The sequence below is a fragment of the Sitophilus oryzae genome, unplaced genomic scaffold (genome assembly GCF_002938485.1).
Source record: "Sitophilus oryzae breed Bouriz unplaced genomic scaffold, Soryzae_2.0 scaffold_1178_pilon_pilon, whole genome shotgun sequence".
In the NCBI taxonomy this organism is placed as follows: Eukaryota; Metazoa; Arthropoda; class Insecta; order Coleoptera; family Curculionidae; genus Sitophilus; species Sitophilus oryzae.
Window position 1 is genome coordinate 1,520,171 of NW_022145813.1, and position 21,917 is coordinate 1,542,087.

Genomic DNA, 21,917 nt, shown 5'->3' on the forward strand with positions numbered 1-21,917 from the left:
TCTACGATTAAAATAAAGGTAAATTTGACTAAGGTTTATTACACTTAAACCTTACCGTTTTTGAAATATTTTCAATTTTGTGAAATTGCAGTATAAATTTTAAGACTTTTAGTATTATTATAGTAGTAGTATTATTTTACTTAAATAGTTTTTAATACTAAATATTTGCTGAAGTTTATTTATTGATCAGTTATTGTGTTGCAATAATAAAAATTTTACTATCTTGTACAGAGTGTCTAAATATTTATTTTAAATAATTATTAGTTTTTAACGGCAATAACTTGTTTAATTTAAATGGAACACCCTGTATATTTTATAAGAATCAGCTGCACAATTTAATTGTCTATCAAATTGTATTATACCATTTTTTACCTATCTCTTCAAGTTTCCGTAGAAAATGAATTTTCTTGTAATTTAGAACTCATTTATCAATATACCCATGAAATACAGACATTTTAGATTATTTTTAAAGATGTACCAAATTTTTAAAGAGTACAGATACTAATATTGTCGATATAGTTCGTATTTTATTTCATCAAAATATTAAAAAAAAAAACTGTTTAAATATTTGTTAAAGAGGACCAATTAATATGATTCCAGTATTCAAACTACATTATTAATTGACTGTTTGCGTTGATTAATAATAAAGGGCCAAATACTAAAAAACTGAATTATGTATGTGTATTAGACATGTGTGGTAAAAAAACTAACACCTTAAAATGATATTTCACTTCTTTTGACAAATGCTTATTTATAACAATAGAGACGTTCATTTTCATAACTTATTATTATATTGATTTCTGATTCAAATCCACATTTATTTAGAATAATTTATTAACGAACACAATTAAGTATGTAATTAATTAGTATTTGGGCGGAAATACTGGTGGTATATTTAATTAATGGTATACTCTTTTATAAAGATTTAAATAGTTTTCTTTTTGCATAGAAATGGGCTAGTAATATTATCGTTTTACTAAAAAGGATAATAGTACAAGCCTGTACATTTTGTACATTTGTTGTTTTAAAAACAACCCAAAATGTTAGATTTTATTCCATAGAAGTTTTGATCCGTTGAAGGTCTAAATTATAAGAAAATGCATTTTCTAAGATAAAACTTGAAGGGAAAGGTAAAAAGTGGTATAATACAATTTGATAGACAATTAAATTGTGCATCTGATTCTCATAAAATATACAGGGTGTTATATAAGGTTTATTACACTTAAACCTTACCGTTTTTGAAATATTTTCAATTTTGTGAAATTGCAGTATAAATTTTAAGACTTTTAGTATTATTATAGTAGTAGTATTATTTTACTTAAATAGTTTTTAATACTAAATATTTGCTGAAGTTTATTTATTGATCAGTTATTGTGTTGCAATAATAAAAATTTTACTACCTTATACAGAGTGTCTAAATATTTATTTTAAATAATTATTACCTTTAAACGGCAATAACTTGTTTAATTTAAATAGAACACCCTGTATATTTTATGAGAGTCGGATGCACAATTTAATTGTCTATCAAATTGTTTTATACCATTTTATACCTATCTCTTCAAGTTTCCGTAGAAAATGCATTTTCTTGTAATTTAGAACTCATTTATCAATATACCCATGGAATACTGACATTTTAGATTATTTTTAAAGATGTACCAAATTTTTAAAGAGTGCAAATAATAATATTGTCGATATAGTTCGTTTATTTCATTAAAAAATAAAAAAAAACTGTTTAAATATTTGTTAAAGAGGACCAATTAATGTGATTCCAGTATTCAAAATACATTAATTGACTGTTTGCGTTGATTAATAATAATTGCTCCAAATACTAAAAAAATGAATTATGTATGTGTATTAGACAGTGTGGTAAAAAACTAACACCTTAAAAATTATATTTTATTTTTTGACAAATGCTTATTTATAACAGAGACGTTCATTTTCATAACTTATTATTATATTGATTTCTGATTCAAATCCACATTTATTTAGAATAATTTATTAACGAACACAATTAAGTATGTATTTAATTAGTATCTGGTCGGAAATACTGGTGGTATATTTAATTAATATACTATTTTATAAAGATTTAAATAGTTTTCTTTTTGCATAGAAATGGGCTAGTAATATTATCGTTTTACTAAAAAGGATAATAGTACAAGCCTGTACATTTTGTACATTTGTTGTTTTAAAAACAACCCAAAATGTCAATATTCCATGGGTATATTGATAAATGAGGTCTAAATTATAAGAAAATGCATTTTCTACGAAAACTTGAAGGGAAAGGTAAAAAGTGGTATAATACAATTTGATAGACAATTAAATTGTGCATCTGATTCTCATAAAATATACAGGGTGTTCTATTTAAATTAAACAAGAAGGGCATTTATTGCCGTTTAAAGCTAGTAATGATTTAAAATAAATTTTTAGACACTCTGTATAGAGGTAGTATAATTTTTATTATTGCAACGCAATAACTGATCAATAAATAAACTTCAGTAAATATTTAGTATTAAAAACTTTGATACCCTCGGAGAAATGAAGCCTTAAAATTTATACTGCAATTTCACAAAATTGAAAATAGTTCAAAAACGCTATGGTTTAAGTGTAATAAACCTTAATCAAATATATCTTTATTTTAATCGTAGAAACTAAAAATGCAATAATATACAGGGTATGCCATTTAAAAAAATACAACTTTGATATTTTTGATTTATTTGGGACACTCTGTATCTTGGAAAAATATTTTTAAATTGTAGCTCTAATAGTCCTTCAACGAACCCAAAACTTACAATTTCTAAAAATCTAATCGTTTAGTTACAATACTCCGTGTCGTATGTGGTGAACAACCCTGTATGTAAATTAAGATTGATTGATGGTATTCAATTGTTTTCGGTCACTCTGATTTTTAAATGACACCCTCGGTATTTTTTACTTCATTTAATAGAAAATTACATTTTGAATAGAATGACATATCAACTTTTGACATTTTTCATTAAAAAAATAGCAAGTTTGATATTGTTTTTCCAATTTTAAACATAAAAACATGTTTATTGGTTTAATATAACGTCAAATTTATTTAGCTTAAGCTACATTCCGAAATTAAAAATCGTATGTTCGTGACATGTGTAATATGGCGTGGTGATGGCCACGTCTTTGTTGGGTTAGGTTAGGCATGGAAGATTTCAACGAAAATGAATGCGTCGGGTGCTGCGAAGATTATGAGAAGACGATTGAAAAAAAAAGATGATTGAATTTGTTGTGTGCGATGTCACTATAGCTCCATGAAACATGTTCTACATTTGTCGATTTGTGCCAGAGGATGTGTCTTGGTAAAAAGCAGTAAAAGTGTAATTTTTAATAGATATATGTTGTTCTAGTTAATTTTAAAAATGTTTGCAATATGTTTTTACTTTAAATAAAGACATTTAAGACTCATTAGTGCTATGTAGTCTTCATTAGTGCTATGGTAGTCTTCATTAGTGCTATGGCCATCTCCCCCGTATACTTCGGGAGAGATGGCCAACTGCATTAAATTAAGTTTTTTATTAATTATCATCTGTGATTAAAAGATAAACATTTTATCTACAACCATTTAGTTATAACGTTTTTACATCACTAGTTTTTAGTATTTCACAGTTACGTTATTATTAAACATGATTACAACACTCGTGTGACGTTAACATTCGTTGTTGCATAATTAGTGCTATGTAGTCTTCATTAGTGCTATGTAGTCTTCATTAGTGCTATGGTAGTCTTCATTAGTGCTATGGCCATCTCCCCCGTATACTTCGGGAGAGATGGCCAACTGCATTAAATTAAGTTTTTTATTAATTATCATCTGTGATTAAAAGATAAACATTTTATCTACAACCGTTTAGTTATAACGTTTTTACATCACTAGTTTTTAGTATTTCACAGTTACGTTATTATTAAACATGATTACAACACTCATGCGACGTTAACATTCGTTGTTGTATAATTATGTTCATAAACACACTTGTATTGTAAATAACTATTATAAGTCCTGCAATATAATTATAAATGCCACTAAAGTGTAGAAACCTAACTATTAACTGCATCTGCGCAATAAAGTCTAAATTATAATTTAAAATATATTGGGGTGGCCAAGTTACACCGACTTACCCTAAATAAATGCATATGGCGGATAGTCTATTTTTCGTACAAAGAAAGTGTTTATAATGTCAAGATTTAAATTAATATAGAGCCAAAAAAATATATAAATAGAATAACAAATAAAACCGCCAATCTGTAAAAGTTTATTGGCACGTGCCGTTATAAAACCTAATTAAGCGATGTCATCAAAATGTGATTGTTTCTGTTCCTGTTTACGTTACGTGATGACAGACGCCCGTAAACAGCCTCGATTTCTATTAAACACGGAAAGCACTTGGGAATACACACTTTATTTTCAATATTTGTTTTCAGGTTTCACAATACCTACGCACGGAAATATCGAATAGTTTGTTTTTCGATGCGTTGAAATTTCATTCCTCTTTAATAAAGTACCCAGTTTATTGATAAAATATACCGAGCGATCCACAGTCATTAGCAGGGTACACTAGAGGTGGAAATTCTAGTTCCCTGGAAGGAAGTAGTTCCTTAGTTGTAGTTCTTCCAGAGGAATAGTTCCCGACTAACCTTGACATCCCCGTTGCTTGCTAATGAGTTTCGTTGTCAGTCAGAACTATTCACAGTATGATCTCTATAATTTTTATAAAGTACGAAATATAACGAGACGTGTAACTGCGTATGTTAAAAACATATAGGTAAGTTTTATTGTAGATAAAATAAAATAAAAAAGAAATTCAAATCTGACTTTAAAAAACTATATCACAAATCAATAGGAGCAAATAATATGAAAATTTTACGAAAAATTGAATTTTTCCTCAATTTCCTCCGTTTTATAAAATATTTCTTAATTTTAGGGACCTAAAGTGAAACATTCTTATAAAATATTCAAAGAACTAGTGATGGGCAAAACTGTTACTTTTAGATAACAGTTGAAACTGTTATAGTTATTTATAAAAAACAGCTTAAAATAATAGCTTAAAAAATAACAGGTTTCTTTATTTTATTGCTAAATATCTGAAAGAGTATGAGGCGGTCCCCGCCAGGCGTATTAACGCAGTTGCAAATTGCAACAATGACGTGCTCGGTGGTAGTATTTCCAGGGTGTCAAAACATTTCTAAATATCGATTGTTATCTAAAATACCTAAAAATGCCCGGTTTCTCAACATATAGCGTTATCGAGTCGATAACTATGAAGCACATAAATTTATCCAACCGATAACTTTATTTGGGTTTCCGAAGGACAGCCTGTCGAATGAAAATGAGGCAATAACTATCTAATAGACATTTTAGTTCTAGTATAAGTTGTAGGTGGCGCTAGCGTGTTTACAGATTTCGCTCGTTAAAGTAGGGTGCTTTTGTAAGAAATAGTGTAGATGTCGCTTTGTAGGCCAGCAGACCATTGACCTTATGTATGTCATTTGTCATTGTTTTCTTCATCTATGGTCATCGTTACTTGTCAGTTTGTGCTTGTCTCTTTACGTGTTTCTATTCCCAGCTGTTTCTAATAAATTTTCGATATGGAAAATAAAGAGAATAAACGTATAACAAGTTATATAGAAAAAGGTAATAAACAATTTCAGGTATTTTTACTTCAATAAAATTGCATTTTTTTAAACAACCGAGCAGTAGGAGTTGTTAAATGAGCAGTATATAAGCACTGAGGCTAGTAGAGATAAATTAGTAACTCGGTTCTAAATACTTTCCTCATGTAACTGTCCCCTTTGCAATTGAAATTATTTACTTACTAGCTTTATGTTAACTATGAAATATGTTTCAGATGTTATAATTTTTGAGTGCACTGCATCGAGTGATGATTTTCAGGAGAATAGTGAATTGCGAGAACGTCCAGATTGCACTACAAATACAGAGGCAGTTTTAAAAGGTAAAGAAATCAAAGAAAAAAAAAAGTATTAAACTACCCCAGTGGTGCTATTCTTGACGTCGTTCACAACTTATCCGCATTACATGTATTATTGTTATATCGTTATATGGCTTTCTCAAATATGCAAGTCATATTCGAAGATGCGAGTGGTCAAGAATAGGTATCCTGACCTGAAATGAAACCAACTACTCTTTTAGATATAATTTTTATATATTTATTTATATTTTAGATAATATATCACATGATATTAATCTTGATGTTCCTGATACTTCCAAGCTGCAACCAATCCCATCCGAAGCTGAAACAAATGTGACTATTCCTGAGGCTACACCAACACCCAGCAAAAAAAGAAAATTTATTTTGGCCGGAAACACGTCTGAAAAAAAAGAAACGCATTTAAATACACTGACAAATCGTTTAGTTAACCGGAAAAATTTTAAAGATGAAACCGACGCCAAAGTATTCAACAAAAAAAAATAAATATTTTAAATTTAGAAGAAATAATAAAAATAAAAATACAAATTTTGCAAGAAGACTTAAAAATTAAAAAAATTGAATCAAAATTAAAAGAAGATTTGTTAAAGAAATAATAACAATAAAATTGTAAATAATGTTTATACGTTGTTTTTTTTGAAGAAATAATAAAATTATAATATATAAATACATAATATTTTTTTTGGAAATTTCAAGTTCTTGAACCTTGTATTGATATATTAAATTCATTTTCTTGATTTCTTGACTTATAGACTAAATAATTATTCTTAAACGACATGAAAACATAACTCAGCGTTTTCGGAACGTAATGTCCCAAGAAAATTAATTTAAGAATACAATTTTTTTATGATACATACCTATCTGAAATGATTTTCAATTAAACTCCTTCTAAGCGCATTGCCTCCTGCATTGTGCTGAACATTAGGTAAAATGACATCTTCAACCAACTGTTCTTCTACAACACCCTCTTCAAAATAATCGTTTTTAACCAAAGCAATATTATGCAACACTGCTGTTGCCACAATCACTAGCAAACTGGTCTCCAATTTAGCTCGAAGGCCTAGAGAAAAACACGCAAACCTTCTTTTCCAAACTCCAAATGTGCGCTCTATGCAATTTCTAGTTTGAATATGAGCGGCATTATAGTTAGTCTCAGCTACAGTGTTTGGATTTAAAAGGGGTGTTAATAAATACTCTTTACAGCTATAAGCACTGTCACCAATATCCACCTTGATATTCCACAGCTTCCAATGAGGCACAAACTAAAGAAGCATTAAACATTGTGCTACCATGAGTTGATCCAGGCCATCAACAAACAATGTCCCTTATCATCGACTTCGAATCGCATACAGCTTGGACATTTATTGAGAAATACCCTTTCCTATTGCGAAAGATTTCTGCATTTTCTCCTCCAGGTGACTGTATAGGTACGTGTGACCCATCAATACAGCCAATGATATTAGGAAATATCCTTATATTGTAAAAGCCAGCTTTTACAAGTCTAATTTCATTCTCGGTTTGAGGCATCTGGATAAATTGTGGGACAAGTCTCGCAATCTATCTAAAAAATCTTCTAAAAGAAGAAACTAAAAATCAAAAACGTATCCACGACAATTTTCTATGGTAATTACGTCAGCTGTGGCAATAGACAAGACCGAATCCATCGTCATCGCGTTGTATTATATCTCGGATCTGCCGACTGAGTAGATTACCGTGAACTAGTCTTTTAATTAGTTCCTCTCAGTCCTTAAGGTCCGGGACAGGTAACATACGGGTTGGGACTCTCCACTCCCGTCTAGTATCGGGCTACAATCGCGCAGGCCGATCTGTACGTAAAGTAGTTCCTCTAGGTCCGAATCCGATAACATACGGCTGGCACTTCCCACTTCTGCCTAGCATCAGGTTACGATCGCGCTGCCCGATCCGTCGCCCTCGCATATTATTATTATATATCGGTCACAGTCTCGGATCCCGGAATAGGTCCTGAAAACTAATTCTTTGAGAAACCGGGAACTACTTTCATTCCGGGGTCGAAATAGTTCATTGGAACTAGTTTTTTCACGAACTACACCTCTAGGGCACACACGAAAGGTATTTTTCGAAAATTTGTCCTTTCGCCGATCAATCCTTCCTATTTACCCGCACGTTAGTGCTGTGTAACGGTAGAGGCCGCTTAACTGTTAGATCATTGATTGAAAGAATTGATTGAACTGATTTCATTTCCCTTTACGTCTGAAGTGCTGTACGGTGGAGCCCCCTACTCATTCTGCGGCCAACGCATAAAACACTCATTTTCTCTAATTCAGCTAGCAAAGGCATATAGAAAACGGTGTGAAACTGAAAGCGACAGTGTTGCTATATTAAAATGTGTAAAATGTGTAACATCTTTAATACGTTTGATGAAAATAACTTTGGATGAAAAATCCTCGTTTATGTATTTAAAATTTATTCGTGTTAAACATAGAATAAACAACAAAAATAAAAATTCTTTTATAAGTACTATTTTTTTTGTATGATGAAAAAAATTCGTTTAGATGGCTTGGAAATAACTAACCTAACCTAACCAAAGTATTAACTTTGGAATTTGTGAAATCGATATATTTTTTCAATGAAAAAATTGCTCTCTCTCTATTTTTTTACTGAAACCATAATGTTCAACATATAGTGGAAATGGGATATTTACATTACAAAACAAGGTTAAAAATTGAATGTAGTCGTTATAATTATTTTATTACTTCATAACGTAAACTTTTACGAATTTTAAGTCTAAACTAACTAATCTCTCATAATCCTTTAAAACAAAATATTTGCCAGTAAACATAATTTTAATAGCGTTATACGAGTAACAGAAATATTGAATTATATTTTGGTAAATTTTAATTTAATATTAATAATAACAGAAAATTAGTATGTAATTAGAATAATTATTATTAAATATATTCGGAGCACTCTATTTTATCAAAATATTATATCAATGTAAACAATAAATTTAGAGGCCCGTAAAATTGACACAAATTATTTTGTTTAAAGAAGATCTAATAACAAGTAAACTATAAACTATAAATATGAAAAACACAATTTAGGTTGAAACATGATTGAAACTAAATAAGAGAATCTAAAAAGTGTTTTAAGTGTGTATTCGTAGTTGACCAAAGATGAAAAAACAAACGATCTAGCTAGAAAAGGAGCGGACACTCCAGTAACTGGGCCAGCACAACTGTTCTCAAGTGGATACCAACTTAAAGCGCAACCTGGAAGACTCCATCCGTAACCAGGAATGGGAATACTTCAACGATCTAAGACACTCGAAGACATTTTCCAGGATTCACGACTACATTTAAGGAAGAATAATTTTCTGATTGTCACGGTTTTTTTAACAGGGTACTGTCTCCTCAATGAACACCTCAGAAGACTGAAGCTAAGAAACAACGGCAAATGCAAATTCTATGGAGAAAATAGGGAAACATCAGAACACCTGATTACTGAGTGCGCCGAGACGACAACCATTCGTGTTAGAAACTTTGGTACGCCTGATATCGGAGATAGAAAACTAACCTCTGTAAAGCTGTCTCAGATACTGGCTTTTGTCAAAGCGCTGAGACTGTATAATTAGTTATAACTAGGGATGGCAACGATATATCGATATATTAGGTATATCGATATATTTTCTAAAATATGTCGATTATATGTAGTAGATATTTATTGAACATAACATACAATCCAGCTTTGAAATTTGAGAATACAAATCTCGCTGATTTATCTTCTTCCAAATTTCATATAACAAAGTATGTTTCATGACTCTACCATGCGAAATGATAAAATGTAAAAAAATTATAAGTAAATTAATCTTATGATTTCGCTAAAACTAAAATCGATGCATCGTTACCTTTAAACGCAAATATCTTGAAACTGATTCACCATTTCTAACTAAACGAAGAGCACCTTTTTTACGTAAAAAAGCTGAAACTTTTTATATTATTTGTTGAAATTGCTGTATCTACAAGTACAAAAGAAGTACCACCAGCAGTACTCTCTACCCTAACAGAAAGTACCCTTCAAGAGCTGTTACAGATTTTATTTCACTATCGCCATTCGCTTTGGCATTAAAATATGTGCAAGGGTACCAAATTTCAGGAAAAATGGTTCAGCAATGTTCTTAAAAATAAACAAAATATATTATTTTTATTTACTCTTTCGAGAGCTGTAACTTCCTCGGGAAGCATGTAGTATCACCCACCGAACTTACATAAATACACTATTTTCTTGACATCCTGTATTAATTTGTATTTTGACAGCCTGTGTTAATAAAACATGTTTGAATTATGATATAATTAACCACTTTAAAAATGAAGATGTAATGATAAAAATATTTATAGGGAAGGTTTGTGGTATATTCCTTGAGAAATTAATAAAACAATTAATATAAAACCTTAGAATAAAACGCATTATCACATTCGAGGTCAAATTATATTTATAACAAAACGCCATGCATAAAGTTCAGTTTTCTATTTTTAACAGCTAAATATTTAACATTTCGATCTCGACATAGCTTTTCTATGATTATTTGTTTATAAATAGGGTTTTGCAAAAAGTTTATAGTAACAATATAATATACAAGTTTAAATCAATTACATTATTAATGGCTTTAACTAAAATTTGTTGTCAGTTGGTAGTATTTCTATAACTGAGTTTTAAATTTTTCAGCCCCAATAATGAAGGTTGAAAAAAAAAATAAAAATAATATTTATTAAATTTTGTATATCTAAATCTTGCCCAAAACCCCGTTTTTAACTTATTTAAAAAAATCGCCTTAACTAATCCGCATAAATCGGCAAATCAAATTTTGAGTGAACTACCTGGTGTCCTGCCTGGTGTATACAAAGGTAAGTCGGGCCGGGCCACCTTTGCTAAAAAAATATTTGCACTGGTCGACGAATGACTGGAAAAAGGTCCTCTTTTCAAAAACTATTTGATCCAAAGTATACCAAGGACACTGTAAAACATGGTGGTGGATCTTGCATGGTGTGGGGATGCTTCTCGGGCTATGACATGGGACCACTGCACGTAATAGAAGGAACAATGGATCGATTTATGTATTTGGACATCTTAAAGAAAGTGATGATTCCGTTTGCTAATGATAATTTGCCTTTAACCTGGATATTTCAGCAAGATAATGATCCAAAGCATAAACCGAAAGTCTTACAAGAATGGTTTTTGTCTGAACAAATTAGGATTATGGACTTTCCTGCCCAAATCCAGACCTTAACCCCATTGAAAACCTGTGGGAGGAACTAGATCACCGAATAAGACGAAGTTACATTAACAATTAGCAATAAAAACAATTTAATAAGAATTTTGAAAGAGGCCTGGAATTCCATTACCAGATACCATAAGAAAACTATTGGACTCCATGCCAAAGCGATGTCGTGAAGTTATAGCTAATCACGGTTACTCTACCTCTCATTATTAATCTGATTAGGTTAGCAACAACTATGTACTTGTAATTTTTATATTAATTTTTAGTTTCTCTATTTTTGTCCCTATAGTTTTTTTATTTAACTGAATAAAATGTTAAGTTTTCGTGAGACATGTGGTTGTTTCATTTAAATAAGAACTATTTAAGTATCTTTAATTTTAACAATGCATAAAATGGCTTAAAAAGACACAATTTTAAAAAGTTTCTTTGCTTTTGTCAATAGTGTAGTTCCCAGTTCCTAATAAGCTGGTGCTGTAAATGAATTTTCAGATTAAATAAACATTGACATAGTTAAAGAAAAAAACATCATATAGCACTACATCATAGATAGAAGATGGTTTTTATGGCAGGAGTCAGTAAAATATTTTAAAAATCAATGAAATTTTTAAAAAAAAATGAAAATCAAAAAATTTCAAAATCAGTGCGGTCGAATTTCATAACGGAAAAAAACAGAAGGCAAGTACAGTTACATGGTTCGTAGGATTAAGTGATTTTGAAATATGAAATTATTTTGGTAATTAGGCATTGTAGGTGACGAAAGCGAATAATTTTGCATTTTATGTATCCACGTGTCAATCAGCGGTTAAATTTAGGTCACTCGTATAAAACCGCGAAATCCGATGAAACTTTAACAACACAGAACAGAGTTGCCAGATATTCCCGAAATAATTTGTGAAAACAGAAAAGCTTCAAACTTTCTGTAGATATATGATTTTTAGCCGACCATACCAACAAGTATGGTAGGCTGTTAAGGTCGACAAAAAAAAAGTTTTTTTAATTTCACTCAAAATGAGTTATTTGGGTCATAAATGACCTAAATACAAAATATTTTCATGTTGTCTGTCTGTCCGTTTGTAACACGATAACTCAAAAGCCGCTAAACCGATTTTAACCGAATTTGGCACAAAAATACTGTGGCACCCGAGAATCTGGTCATTAGTTTTTGGTGGGGGTGGTACGGGGGTATGGGAGGGGTTTAAAAATTTAAAAAAATCGTAACTCCAAAATTACAGTAGCTAGCTATTGTAATATAATAACAATAATATTTACAACAAAATTTGTAATAACATCAAAATCAGTCAAAGTCGCAGTTTTTGAGATATTCCGTGTTTCCGTAGTCCGTTTTTGAGAAAATCCGTGTAGACTCCAGACTCTCATCGGACGCGACCCCATAGGTGGCGGATAGGGGAAATAACCGCGGACCAAAATTGGAAAAATTCCTTTACTTTGAAACTGAAAGAATTGCCTACCAACTTTTTATTAACATATTTTAGTATGGGCGCGAGGGGTAAACCGCAGAGGAATTATGGTGTACACTATGAAGGAATTCTACAGGAATTCCAAGGAATTACGAGGAATTCCAAGGAATTCCATAGGAATTACTAGGGATTTTTTACTATCCGTTTTTCGTTTTCGCTTCCAAAATTTCCCAATATCAAATATCTACAGGTTAGATATTCTTTTAATTTAATATTGTACCCTCGATTATATATCTAAAATATTTTCCAATAGTACGGCCGAACCACCCCCGACAGATCTACTTATAACGTTCCCTGATTTCGCCATTTTAAAGAAACCCTCATAAGATTTTTTTATTCAGTACTCAAAAAGTGTAAAGTTGATTTTTTCATTTCCTCGGAATAATACCTAGGTATATACTATAGGGAAATTAATATAACTTTAGGTGCACTTCATCAATGATACCATATACGTAATCTTATGGAATTTACTGGTGATCGTATTATGACGTGTAACTGAAGTTTTATTAATTCCCTTTCCTATAGATACGAGTACAACTAGGTACCTATCATTTTCAAAAAATCCCGAGAAAAATTAATTTTAATAAGTAAGTGCCGACATATTTCCAGTATTTTTACCTCATGATCCCCTATTAGTCGTAAAATTTAACTAAAAAAACGTAAATCTCGTAATAGTACTTTTTATTGTTAGATCTAGTACTTATAGAGACATTAGACATTTTAAAAATCACCAGAAAATTCATAGCGGAACTGCGAAACCGAGGTGGCAACGCTGGTTCAGACTGAAAGAGTTACCGAGTTCGTACCAAGGAATTCCAAGGAAGACCTTGAATGATTGACCTTCACCTTGAAGACCAGGAATTCCAAGGAATTCCGAAGGAATTACGACGAATTCTGAGGAATTATTTGAGTAAAAGGAATTACGGTGTACACTTTTCCCTCTGCGGTTTACCCCTCGTATGGGCGACTATACGTGCCTCCCGGCGCCAAATATTTTTCAAATATTTTTATCGTAAATTTTTAACAGCAGCATCAAATATGTGTTTACCATCTTTAGTTTCATAAAAAAGTAGCAACTGTGAAAACCGTATCTTTGTACTGCTGCTTATAAATAAATGAGAAACGACTACTAATCTGTACCTACAATAAATTAATATAGATAATAAAAAAATCGGTTATGGGTAATACAAGAAAATTAATATTAATATTTAAAAAATAGGTATTTAAATTGAATTCTGGTTGTCTTGAGGGAAATTATATTGATTTAAGTCATTTTACTGACTTAACTTGCAGATTATCACGATTTAAGTAAAAAAAAAGACTTAAATAACGTTATATTGATTTAAGTCTTTACAAAAATTACTTGACTTGAAAGAATATCGCTTAAGTCATTTGAACTTTATATTGAAATTGACTTAAGACTTAAATCATTTTGATTTTAGAAATGACTTTTAGTCCAGTCATCTTAGGGCTTTCACCTCGGAATTCGAGATAACCGGCTGTAAACTCGTATAAACCTTTATTTTAACATCCTAAAACATGTCTCAAAACCTACATATGAGGCGTTGCGGATAGTAAGGGCGAACTCAACAAAAGCTACTTTTGAAAAAATTGAGTTTAAAGAAATTTGCAGACGGGCGAATTCAACAAAAGGGCAGAGTAAAATAAACATGAACTGGGGGGACAAGCAAGCTTACTAAACGAATCAGTCACGCGCTGCCAATATCGGCTTCGCGCGAGATTGAGTTCGCCCTTACTACCCGCTCGGCTATCGCTAGAGGCGCAACTAGGGGGGGGGGCTAACCCCCCCAGACTCAAAATTAGCCCTCCCAGATGTTTGGTGCGGTAATACCATTGTAACGTTTGAAAAAAGAATTACAAGAATGTTCTTAGGTTAAGTTAGTGTATTGTACGAAGATTGTTAGTGTATTCTACCACATATAACAATAGTAAAGTATGTTACATAGATTACTATGTTATCTGTGATTCTACTAAAGACTAATGTCCTTTGGTAGAATATCAGTTTTAAGTTTTTTAGTTTGAAATTCCTAATTTAAAAAATGTCCTTAAATTAAATGTACGTACGTAAGGCTGGGTCAAATTGGACGCTTTTAAAGGGAAACACCTTTTTCTATAGGATATAGACGAAAACTAATATCGGTGTCTGGAGCCCAATTTTTTTCAAAAGCATGATGGTCAAAATCGATATCTGTTACCGTTCGGTTATCTGTTACCGTTTCAGAGTTTAGGGTGTTTTTTCAAAAATGTGCATTTTTGACAAATCGCTGTAACTTTTTTGATATGGAAAATTTTATACTTTTAAGAAAACATTTCCAAAACACATTTTTACGTATAATTTAACGGTTTAAGTATAATTTTTGTAAAATTAATAATTTAAGAATTATCAATAATTTATAATTATCAATATTTTTTATATGGGACACCCTGTATATTTTTAATTCATTGAAAATAATTTAAAATTACCTTTCCAAAAATATAGCATATTTTGATATTTTGCTCGATTCCTCTTCGAGATATAGAGTTTTTAAAAAATCGCCCACTTTGTATAAGTATAGGCTTTGAACGGTGCCGACTGTAATGCAAAAAAATTATAGATGTAAGCAGCAATTAAAACGAAAATAATATTTGCAACGAGAGATTAAACTATCGTATGATCGAAAAAAAATGGCGTGCAGTTGGTTGGCAAATGACGGTCGATGACATTTCCCATATAAAATGACGATTTTCATTTCATAGCCATCGCTGACGCCGATTTTTTTTCGATCATACGGTATATTTAAGAACTTATCAAAATCAACAGATTTAAACTATATCTAATAACAATAAAAATAAATAACAAACCAAGACATGAGATTATGCTACAGGTGACATGTCGACCGTCTTCTATTATGAACAGACGGGACCGTTTTGGAACATTTCTCGCGGAATTCATTAACTCAGTGGGGATGAAAGATACCCTCTCATAACTGCTAACTTTTTCTAATTCTTGTCTAGATTATAAGGGCAATTTAAAAATAAGAACCTTTATTCTTTCGCAAACAGAAAAGTCCGGCGGCCTCGACGGCCAATGGCTGGGATCTTGGTTAGCTATTCATTATTCTCGAAAATGTGTGATAACTTCAGCGTTCTAAGGCGATGCCTCGTTTTGCTGAAAAATGTGTTTTTGAGTTCCATTAGGGGCAGATCATCAATAAGGGGTCCAAAACCTATCTACTGGTTAAAAGTGGCGAAGTTTTAAAAATCATATCTCCTATAGAAAAGGGTGTTTCCCTTTAAAAGCGTCGAATTTGATCCACACTGTACATAATAAAGATTGGTTAAGATTAAGATAGTATTAATTTTATGGTATCATTAAATAAAAAACAAAAAGAGATTATGAACAAAAAATCACTAAAATGAAATTACGAAAAAAAAATTTTTTGACACAATGTTGAGTTCGCCCTTACTATCCGCAACGCCTCATATGATAGCGTGTGCGCGACTTGTAGATAACTGAGGTCAAAGGTCAAAAAATCGATTTTTTGCGCATTTTTTGCAAATATCTCGTTCCCTTTCACATTTACGCTATTTGTATTTACTATAAATATTGTAGAGGATAAAATTCTCTACAACTTTTGTTTAAAAAAAAATTTTGTACCTCAAACCGTTTTTGAGATAGAGGGCGGTGAGCACGCAGTCTTTCATTATGTACGGTATCGTTCAAATTCAACCTGTAGTCTCGGTCAACACGCCGTATAAAGTCCGTTAATTATTGAAAATATATAATTATAAATAATTTACATTTTTTCATAAAAGATCATATTGAATATAATAATTTTTTTCATAAATTAGGTATCTTCATTTAATAACACTTACATCTTTGTACAATTAGAAAATTATTAACGTACTTAAAAATTATTACGTATTCTCATCGGGTGTACTCTATCTCTAGAAATTTTCTTAAAAAAAGTTGGAAAAGGAAATGTAAAAACTGAAATATACTCCTCCAAAAGTTTTGATAAATATCCTCGTTTGAAAAAACACATTTTGTTTCTGCACCCACTGAGTGGCTGTGACACGACTTCTGCGCTCTTCAAAAAAGGAAAAAAAAACTTTTGTATAAGAACACTTGAAAAACTTCCGGATTTGGATCAACTTGCTGCAGCATTTGAAGACGAAAACTGTCCGGTTCAAATGTTATTTGAGAATAGAGTGCGAACTTTGTTAGCAATCTATAATGCTCCAAAATCTATGAACAGCATCGATCATCTTCGTTATACACAATTCATCAAATCAACCAAACTGAATAAACCTGTGCAATTATCAAATCTTCCACCAACAAGTGCAGCAGCTCACCAACATTTCAATCGTGTTTACTACCAAGTTCAGACTTGGTTAGGGCATGATTTAGAACCCCAGGACTGGGGTTGGATAATGCGTAATGGATTCCTGGAACCTACCACTATTCTACCTCCAGCTCCAGAAAATTTGCTGAACACAATATTCTGCAACTGCAAGAATGGTTGTGGTTCGCGATGTGGATGCAGGAAATCAGAGTTGCCGTGCTCTTTAGCTTGTGGCCAGTGTAATGGGCAAGCTTGTCTCAATGCTTCACCCTATCAGAGTGATGTCAATGAAGATGGTACATTTGACCCCGAAATCCTAGAAGACTTGGAGACAAATGTCGTTGAAGATGAAAATGAAGAAGAATTTGAAATTCCACAACGACCAGACGGCGATGATTAAGAAGAAGAAGAAAACTAAAAATAAGAACGTGGAGTTCTTTTTATTTTTATTCAATTTTTTTAATTTCAACCATGAAAAATGTATGAAATCGTATTTTTTAATAGACATATAAATTAAAAATGTATTTCTTGTCTTTTTATTTACTTAAAATGTAATTAGTATAAATCTAAGTATAATTAAAATGTAATGAAAGTATTTCTGTTAATTTATATTCTTGTTAATTTTCTAATTGTACAAAGAGGTAAGTGTTATTATTAAATGAAGATATACTTAATTTATGAAAAAAAAATTATATTCAATATTATCTTTTATGAAAAAATGTAAATTATTTATAATTATATATTTTTCAATAATTAACGGACTTTATACGGCGTGTTTTTGACCGAGACTACAGGTTGAACTTGAATAATACCGTACATAATAAAAGACTGCGCCCTCACCGCCCTCTATCTCAAAAACGGTTTGAGGTACAAAAAAATTTTTGAAACAAAAGTTGTAGAGAATTTTATCCTCTACAATATTTATAATGAATACAAGTAGCGTAAATGTGAAAGGGAACGAGATATTTGCAAAAAATGCGCAAAAAATCGATTTTTTGACCTTTGACCTCAGTTATCTACAAGTCGCGCACACGCTATCATATGTAGATTTTGAGACATGTTTTAGGATGTCAAAATAAAGGTTTATACGAGTTTACAGCCGGTTATCTTGAATTCCGAGATTCCTACCCTATTTCAACTAAGATGACTGGACTATTAAGACTTAAATCATTTTAAAACTGACTTGTTGCAGCTCTGGCGTACAGTTGGTTTGGAATGACCCGATCGATGACATTCCCCATATAATTTTACATATAAAATGACAGCGATCTTCATTTCAAATCAAAAAAAACTTTCTAGTTTAACTCAACTTTCTAACAAACTTCTTAGTAAGTAATGTAAGTTCCTACTGCTAAGTGCTTGATACTACTGGATAGGTACAACCAGAGGCACCTCAACACACAGTTTGCTAAACAAAAAATAACGCATAATTACGATGGAGATTACCATTTAATGTCAACTTGCTGCTGGCTGCCTCGCAGATGTCGATCTTTACGCGTCTCGTACCATGAACACGAATTACGTTTACAAAATTAATATCGATGTAAGGAAGTTCTTATGATGCTCGGAACTTGACGATAATTACCTCTAGCGTTAACTTAAGAGACTAGAAAACATGTTCAGTTACGTAGTATAAAAAACTGTATGTGTAAACGGCTATAATTCTTTACATGATTAACTGTTGTTTGTCTTTTTTAGAATAATAAATTTTATGATGATTGAGCCCAATCGATTTGACAGCTTCTGTCATTTATTCTCTGTATTGTTGTTTACATTCCGATTTAAGTATTTTCCAGGATATTTCAATATCTTTCTAGATTTTAATAGTCAGTGTAGATCTTCAACGGTAGTTTCAGAAACTTACAGTAGTTATATCAACCTAACCTAACCTAACACACAATACAATAGGATCGAAAAAATAAACGACATCAGCGATGGCTAGGAAATGAAGATCGCTGTCATTTTATATACCGGGTGTTGCATCGTCGAGTGAGACATAGGAAATCCCATGTAAATTTTAATGGGGTCAATTATTGGCTTCCCTAATTATTTTAGAGAATAATTCTATTTAGGTTTATTGAAGAGCACTAAAACCCACATTCAAAAGAATAACTTTAGATATTTTTGATTAGCCCGTTCACGAGTTATCGCCGATTTCTTTTTAAATATTTCTCCTTACTTATGGCCCTGTATTTACTTATAACCACCAGTTAAGGTAAAAGATAACTGTCAAATGAAGTTGTCATTTCAGAAATTTACCTATTTAGTGTTTTATTATTATTATTAAAAACTCATACCTACATCGAAAATATTAGTCATGAATTACACTATCGAAGAAAAAGTATTGATGATTAAATGGTATTATCAAGGAAATAGTTATCAAAAGGTGTCGGACATATTTGCTGCTCGACTTGGAAGTTTTATTGTGCGTGGAAGAGAACGATGGAAAGATCAGCACAAGGGAAACTTGAGGATGAAATAGGAATAGATCACACTACAGCGTTTCGAATTTTGAAACGACATAAAATACTATTCCTTCAAATATGAAAAGCACCAAGAGCTACGAGATGGGGACGAAATACGGCGGCAGGCGTTTTGTTTTGATATGATGGAAAGAGCAAACACGGATAGGGAATTTTTAAAAAACATATGTTTCACTGACGAATGCACGTTTACCTTAAGTAATGAACCCAATGTGTTCAAAATTATCGATATTGGAACACAGAAAACCAACACAGGTTTGTCGAAACAAGGACGCAATATCCACAGAAAGTAAATGTTTGGGCAGGGATATTCGGACACAATATTATCGGGCCATTATTTCTTACGCGAAATTTAAATGCAGAATATTATTTGGAACTACTCAAAAATCATATTTTACCTGCTTTAGGTGATACCGCTAGGGAAAATCAGGAAGTTTGGTACCCAATAGATGGCTGCCCGGCACATAGTACCCTGGCTGTTCGGGAATATTTAGACAATAGTTTTAACGGAAACGTTATTGGCCTAAATCATACAGTAAATTGGCCAGCAAGGTCGCCTGATATTTCGCCAAATGATTTCTTTCCCTGGGGCCATTAAAAAACAGGATATACCAGGATAAAAAATACCCAAATCTAGACGAGTTAAAAAATGCTATTTCTGCCGAATGCAATAGAATTTCAGTTTACCAACTAGCGAATGTAAGAAGAGAATTTTATGATCGCCTGGGTTATTGTCTAGCAGTCGATGGAGGAATATTTGAACATCTTCTTAAATCCTAAAGTTCTAACAATTTAATAGTACCTAAATTAATAAGTTATTGAATATTGTAATAATACTATAATTAACCTTGTAATTGATTACTTTATTTTACTTTATTTCATATTAATTCGTATTTATAAATACATCTTTAAGATTTCCGATGTAGGAATGAGTTTTCAATAATAATAAAGCACTAAATAGGTAAATTTCTGAAATGACAACTTCATTTGACAGTTATCTTGCCTTGACTGGTGCTCATAAGTAAATACATGGCCATAAGAAAGGAGAAATATTTAAAAAGAAATTGGCGATAGCTCGTAAACGAGCTAATCAAAAATATCTAAAGTTATTCTTTTGAATGTGGGTTTTAGTGCTCTTCAATAAACCTAAATAGAATTATTCTCTAAAATAATTAGGGAAGCCAATAATTGACCCCATTAAAATTTACATGGGATTTCCTATGTCCCGTCCGACGATGCAACACCCGGTATAAAATTAAATGGGGAAAATCATCGAAGTTCATTTCCAAGTCAACTGAGCGCCGTATTTTTCGATCATACGGTATTAACATGGCCAGAGTCTCCAGTTCACTGCTTGACATAACGATAAAAATACAAACTCTAATAGCTGACTACATCTAGCTATAGCTTCAGACGGGACACAGATTCAACTTAAAAAAAATCAATTAAATGGACTTCTGGTGGTTATCAGATTCTTTCCCTATACCAGCCTGTATACAGGGTTGTTCACAACATACGACACGGAGTATTGTAGCTAAAGGATTAGATTTTTGCAAATTGTAAGTTTTGCGTTCGTTGAATGACTATTAGAGCTACAATTTAAATTTTACAAGATACAGAGTGTCCCAAATAAATAAAAAATATCAAAGTTGTATTTTTTTTAAATGGAACACCCTGTATATTATCTTAATTTCGCTTCATTTTGCTAGGCGTATTTAAGTTTTTAAAACCAAACATTGTACTGAAGTATTTCTATTTACTAAATTTTGTGTTGCAATAATAAAAATATTCTACCTTATATAGAGTTTCTAAAAATTTATTTTAAATAATTACTAGATTTAAATGGCAATAACTTGTTTAATTTAAATGGAACACCCTGTATATTTTATGAGAATCAGATGCACAATTTAATTGTCTACCAAATTGTATTATACCATTTTTTACCTATCTCTTCAAGTTTTCGTAAAAAATGCACTTTCTTATAATTTAAACCTCATTTATCAATATACCCATGGAATATTGACATTTTAGATTATTTTTAGATAGATACTCGACAAGTCATGATATGGCCGAGGACAGCGGTTCGGATTCGGCGTAAACAAAGTAGGCCCTGTCCAGATTAGCCTTACTTAGTAGCAAAAAGGAGACATTAAGAAAAATCTTGTATTTAACTCGTAAGACGCAGGTATGACTATGACATACTCCCGCAAAATGCGCTTTACAAAAATATACTATTTAATTTAAAAATTACGGGACGTATGAAGAATGTCAAGTAAAATAATTTATCTATAAAGCTATACCTATAATTCATTTATATTTTAAATTGTTGGAAACCCATTTGTTTATCGCTTGACGTATTCATCCTGTTACAAAGATAATTTAAA

The 21,917-nt window shown here is 31.5% G+C and overlaps 2 protein-coding genes across 5 annotated transcripts in view; one reads left to right on the top strand and one right to left on the bottom strand.

The window, feature by feature from the left end:
• Nucleotides 1–21,917, bottom strand: part of LOC115890830 — a 253,104-nt gene that overhangs the window by 111,175 nt on the left and 120,012 nt on the right. The window lies entirely within an intron of this gene.
• LOC115890862 lies at nt 5,567–6,499 on the top strand. Its single transcript, XM_030911217.1, has 3 exons — nt 5,567–5,656; nt 5,871–5,975; nt 6,205–6,499. Exons 1-3 carry the CDS (start codon nt 5,611–5,613, stop codon nt 6,453–6,455), a joined length of 402 nt encoding a protein of 133 aa, XP_030767077.1. The 5' UTR covers nt 5,567–5,610; the 3' UTR covers nt 6,456–6,499.

Bases quoted from the DNA above. Each gene is read 5' to 3' on its own strand.
- LOC115890862 (XM_030911217.1), top strand. From the start codon at position 5,611: ATGGAAAATAAAGAGAATAAACGTATAACAAGTTATATAGAAAAAG. The intron at 5,657-5,870 runs GTAATAAACAAT...AATATGTTTCAG, and splicing joins AACAAGTTATATAGAAAAAG to ATGTTATAATTTTTGAGTGC. The intron at 5,976-6,204 runs GTAAAGAAATCA...TTTATATTTTAG, and splicing joins TACAGAGGCAGTTTTAAAAG to ATAATATATCACATGATATT.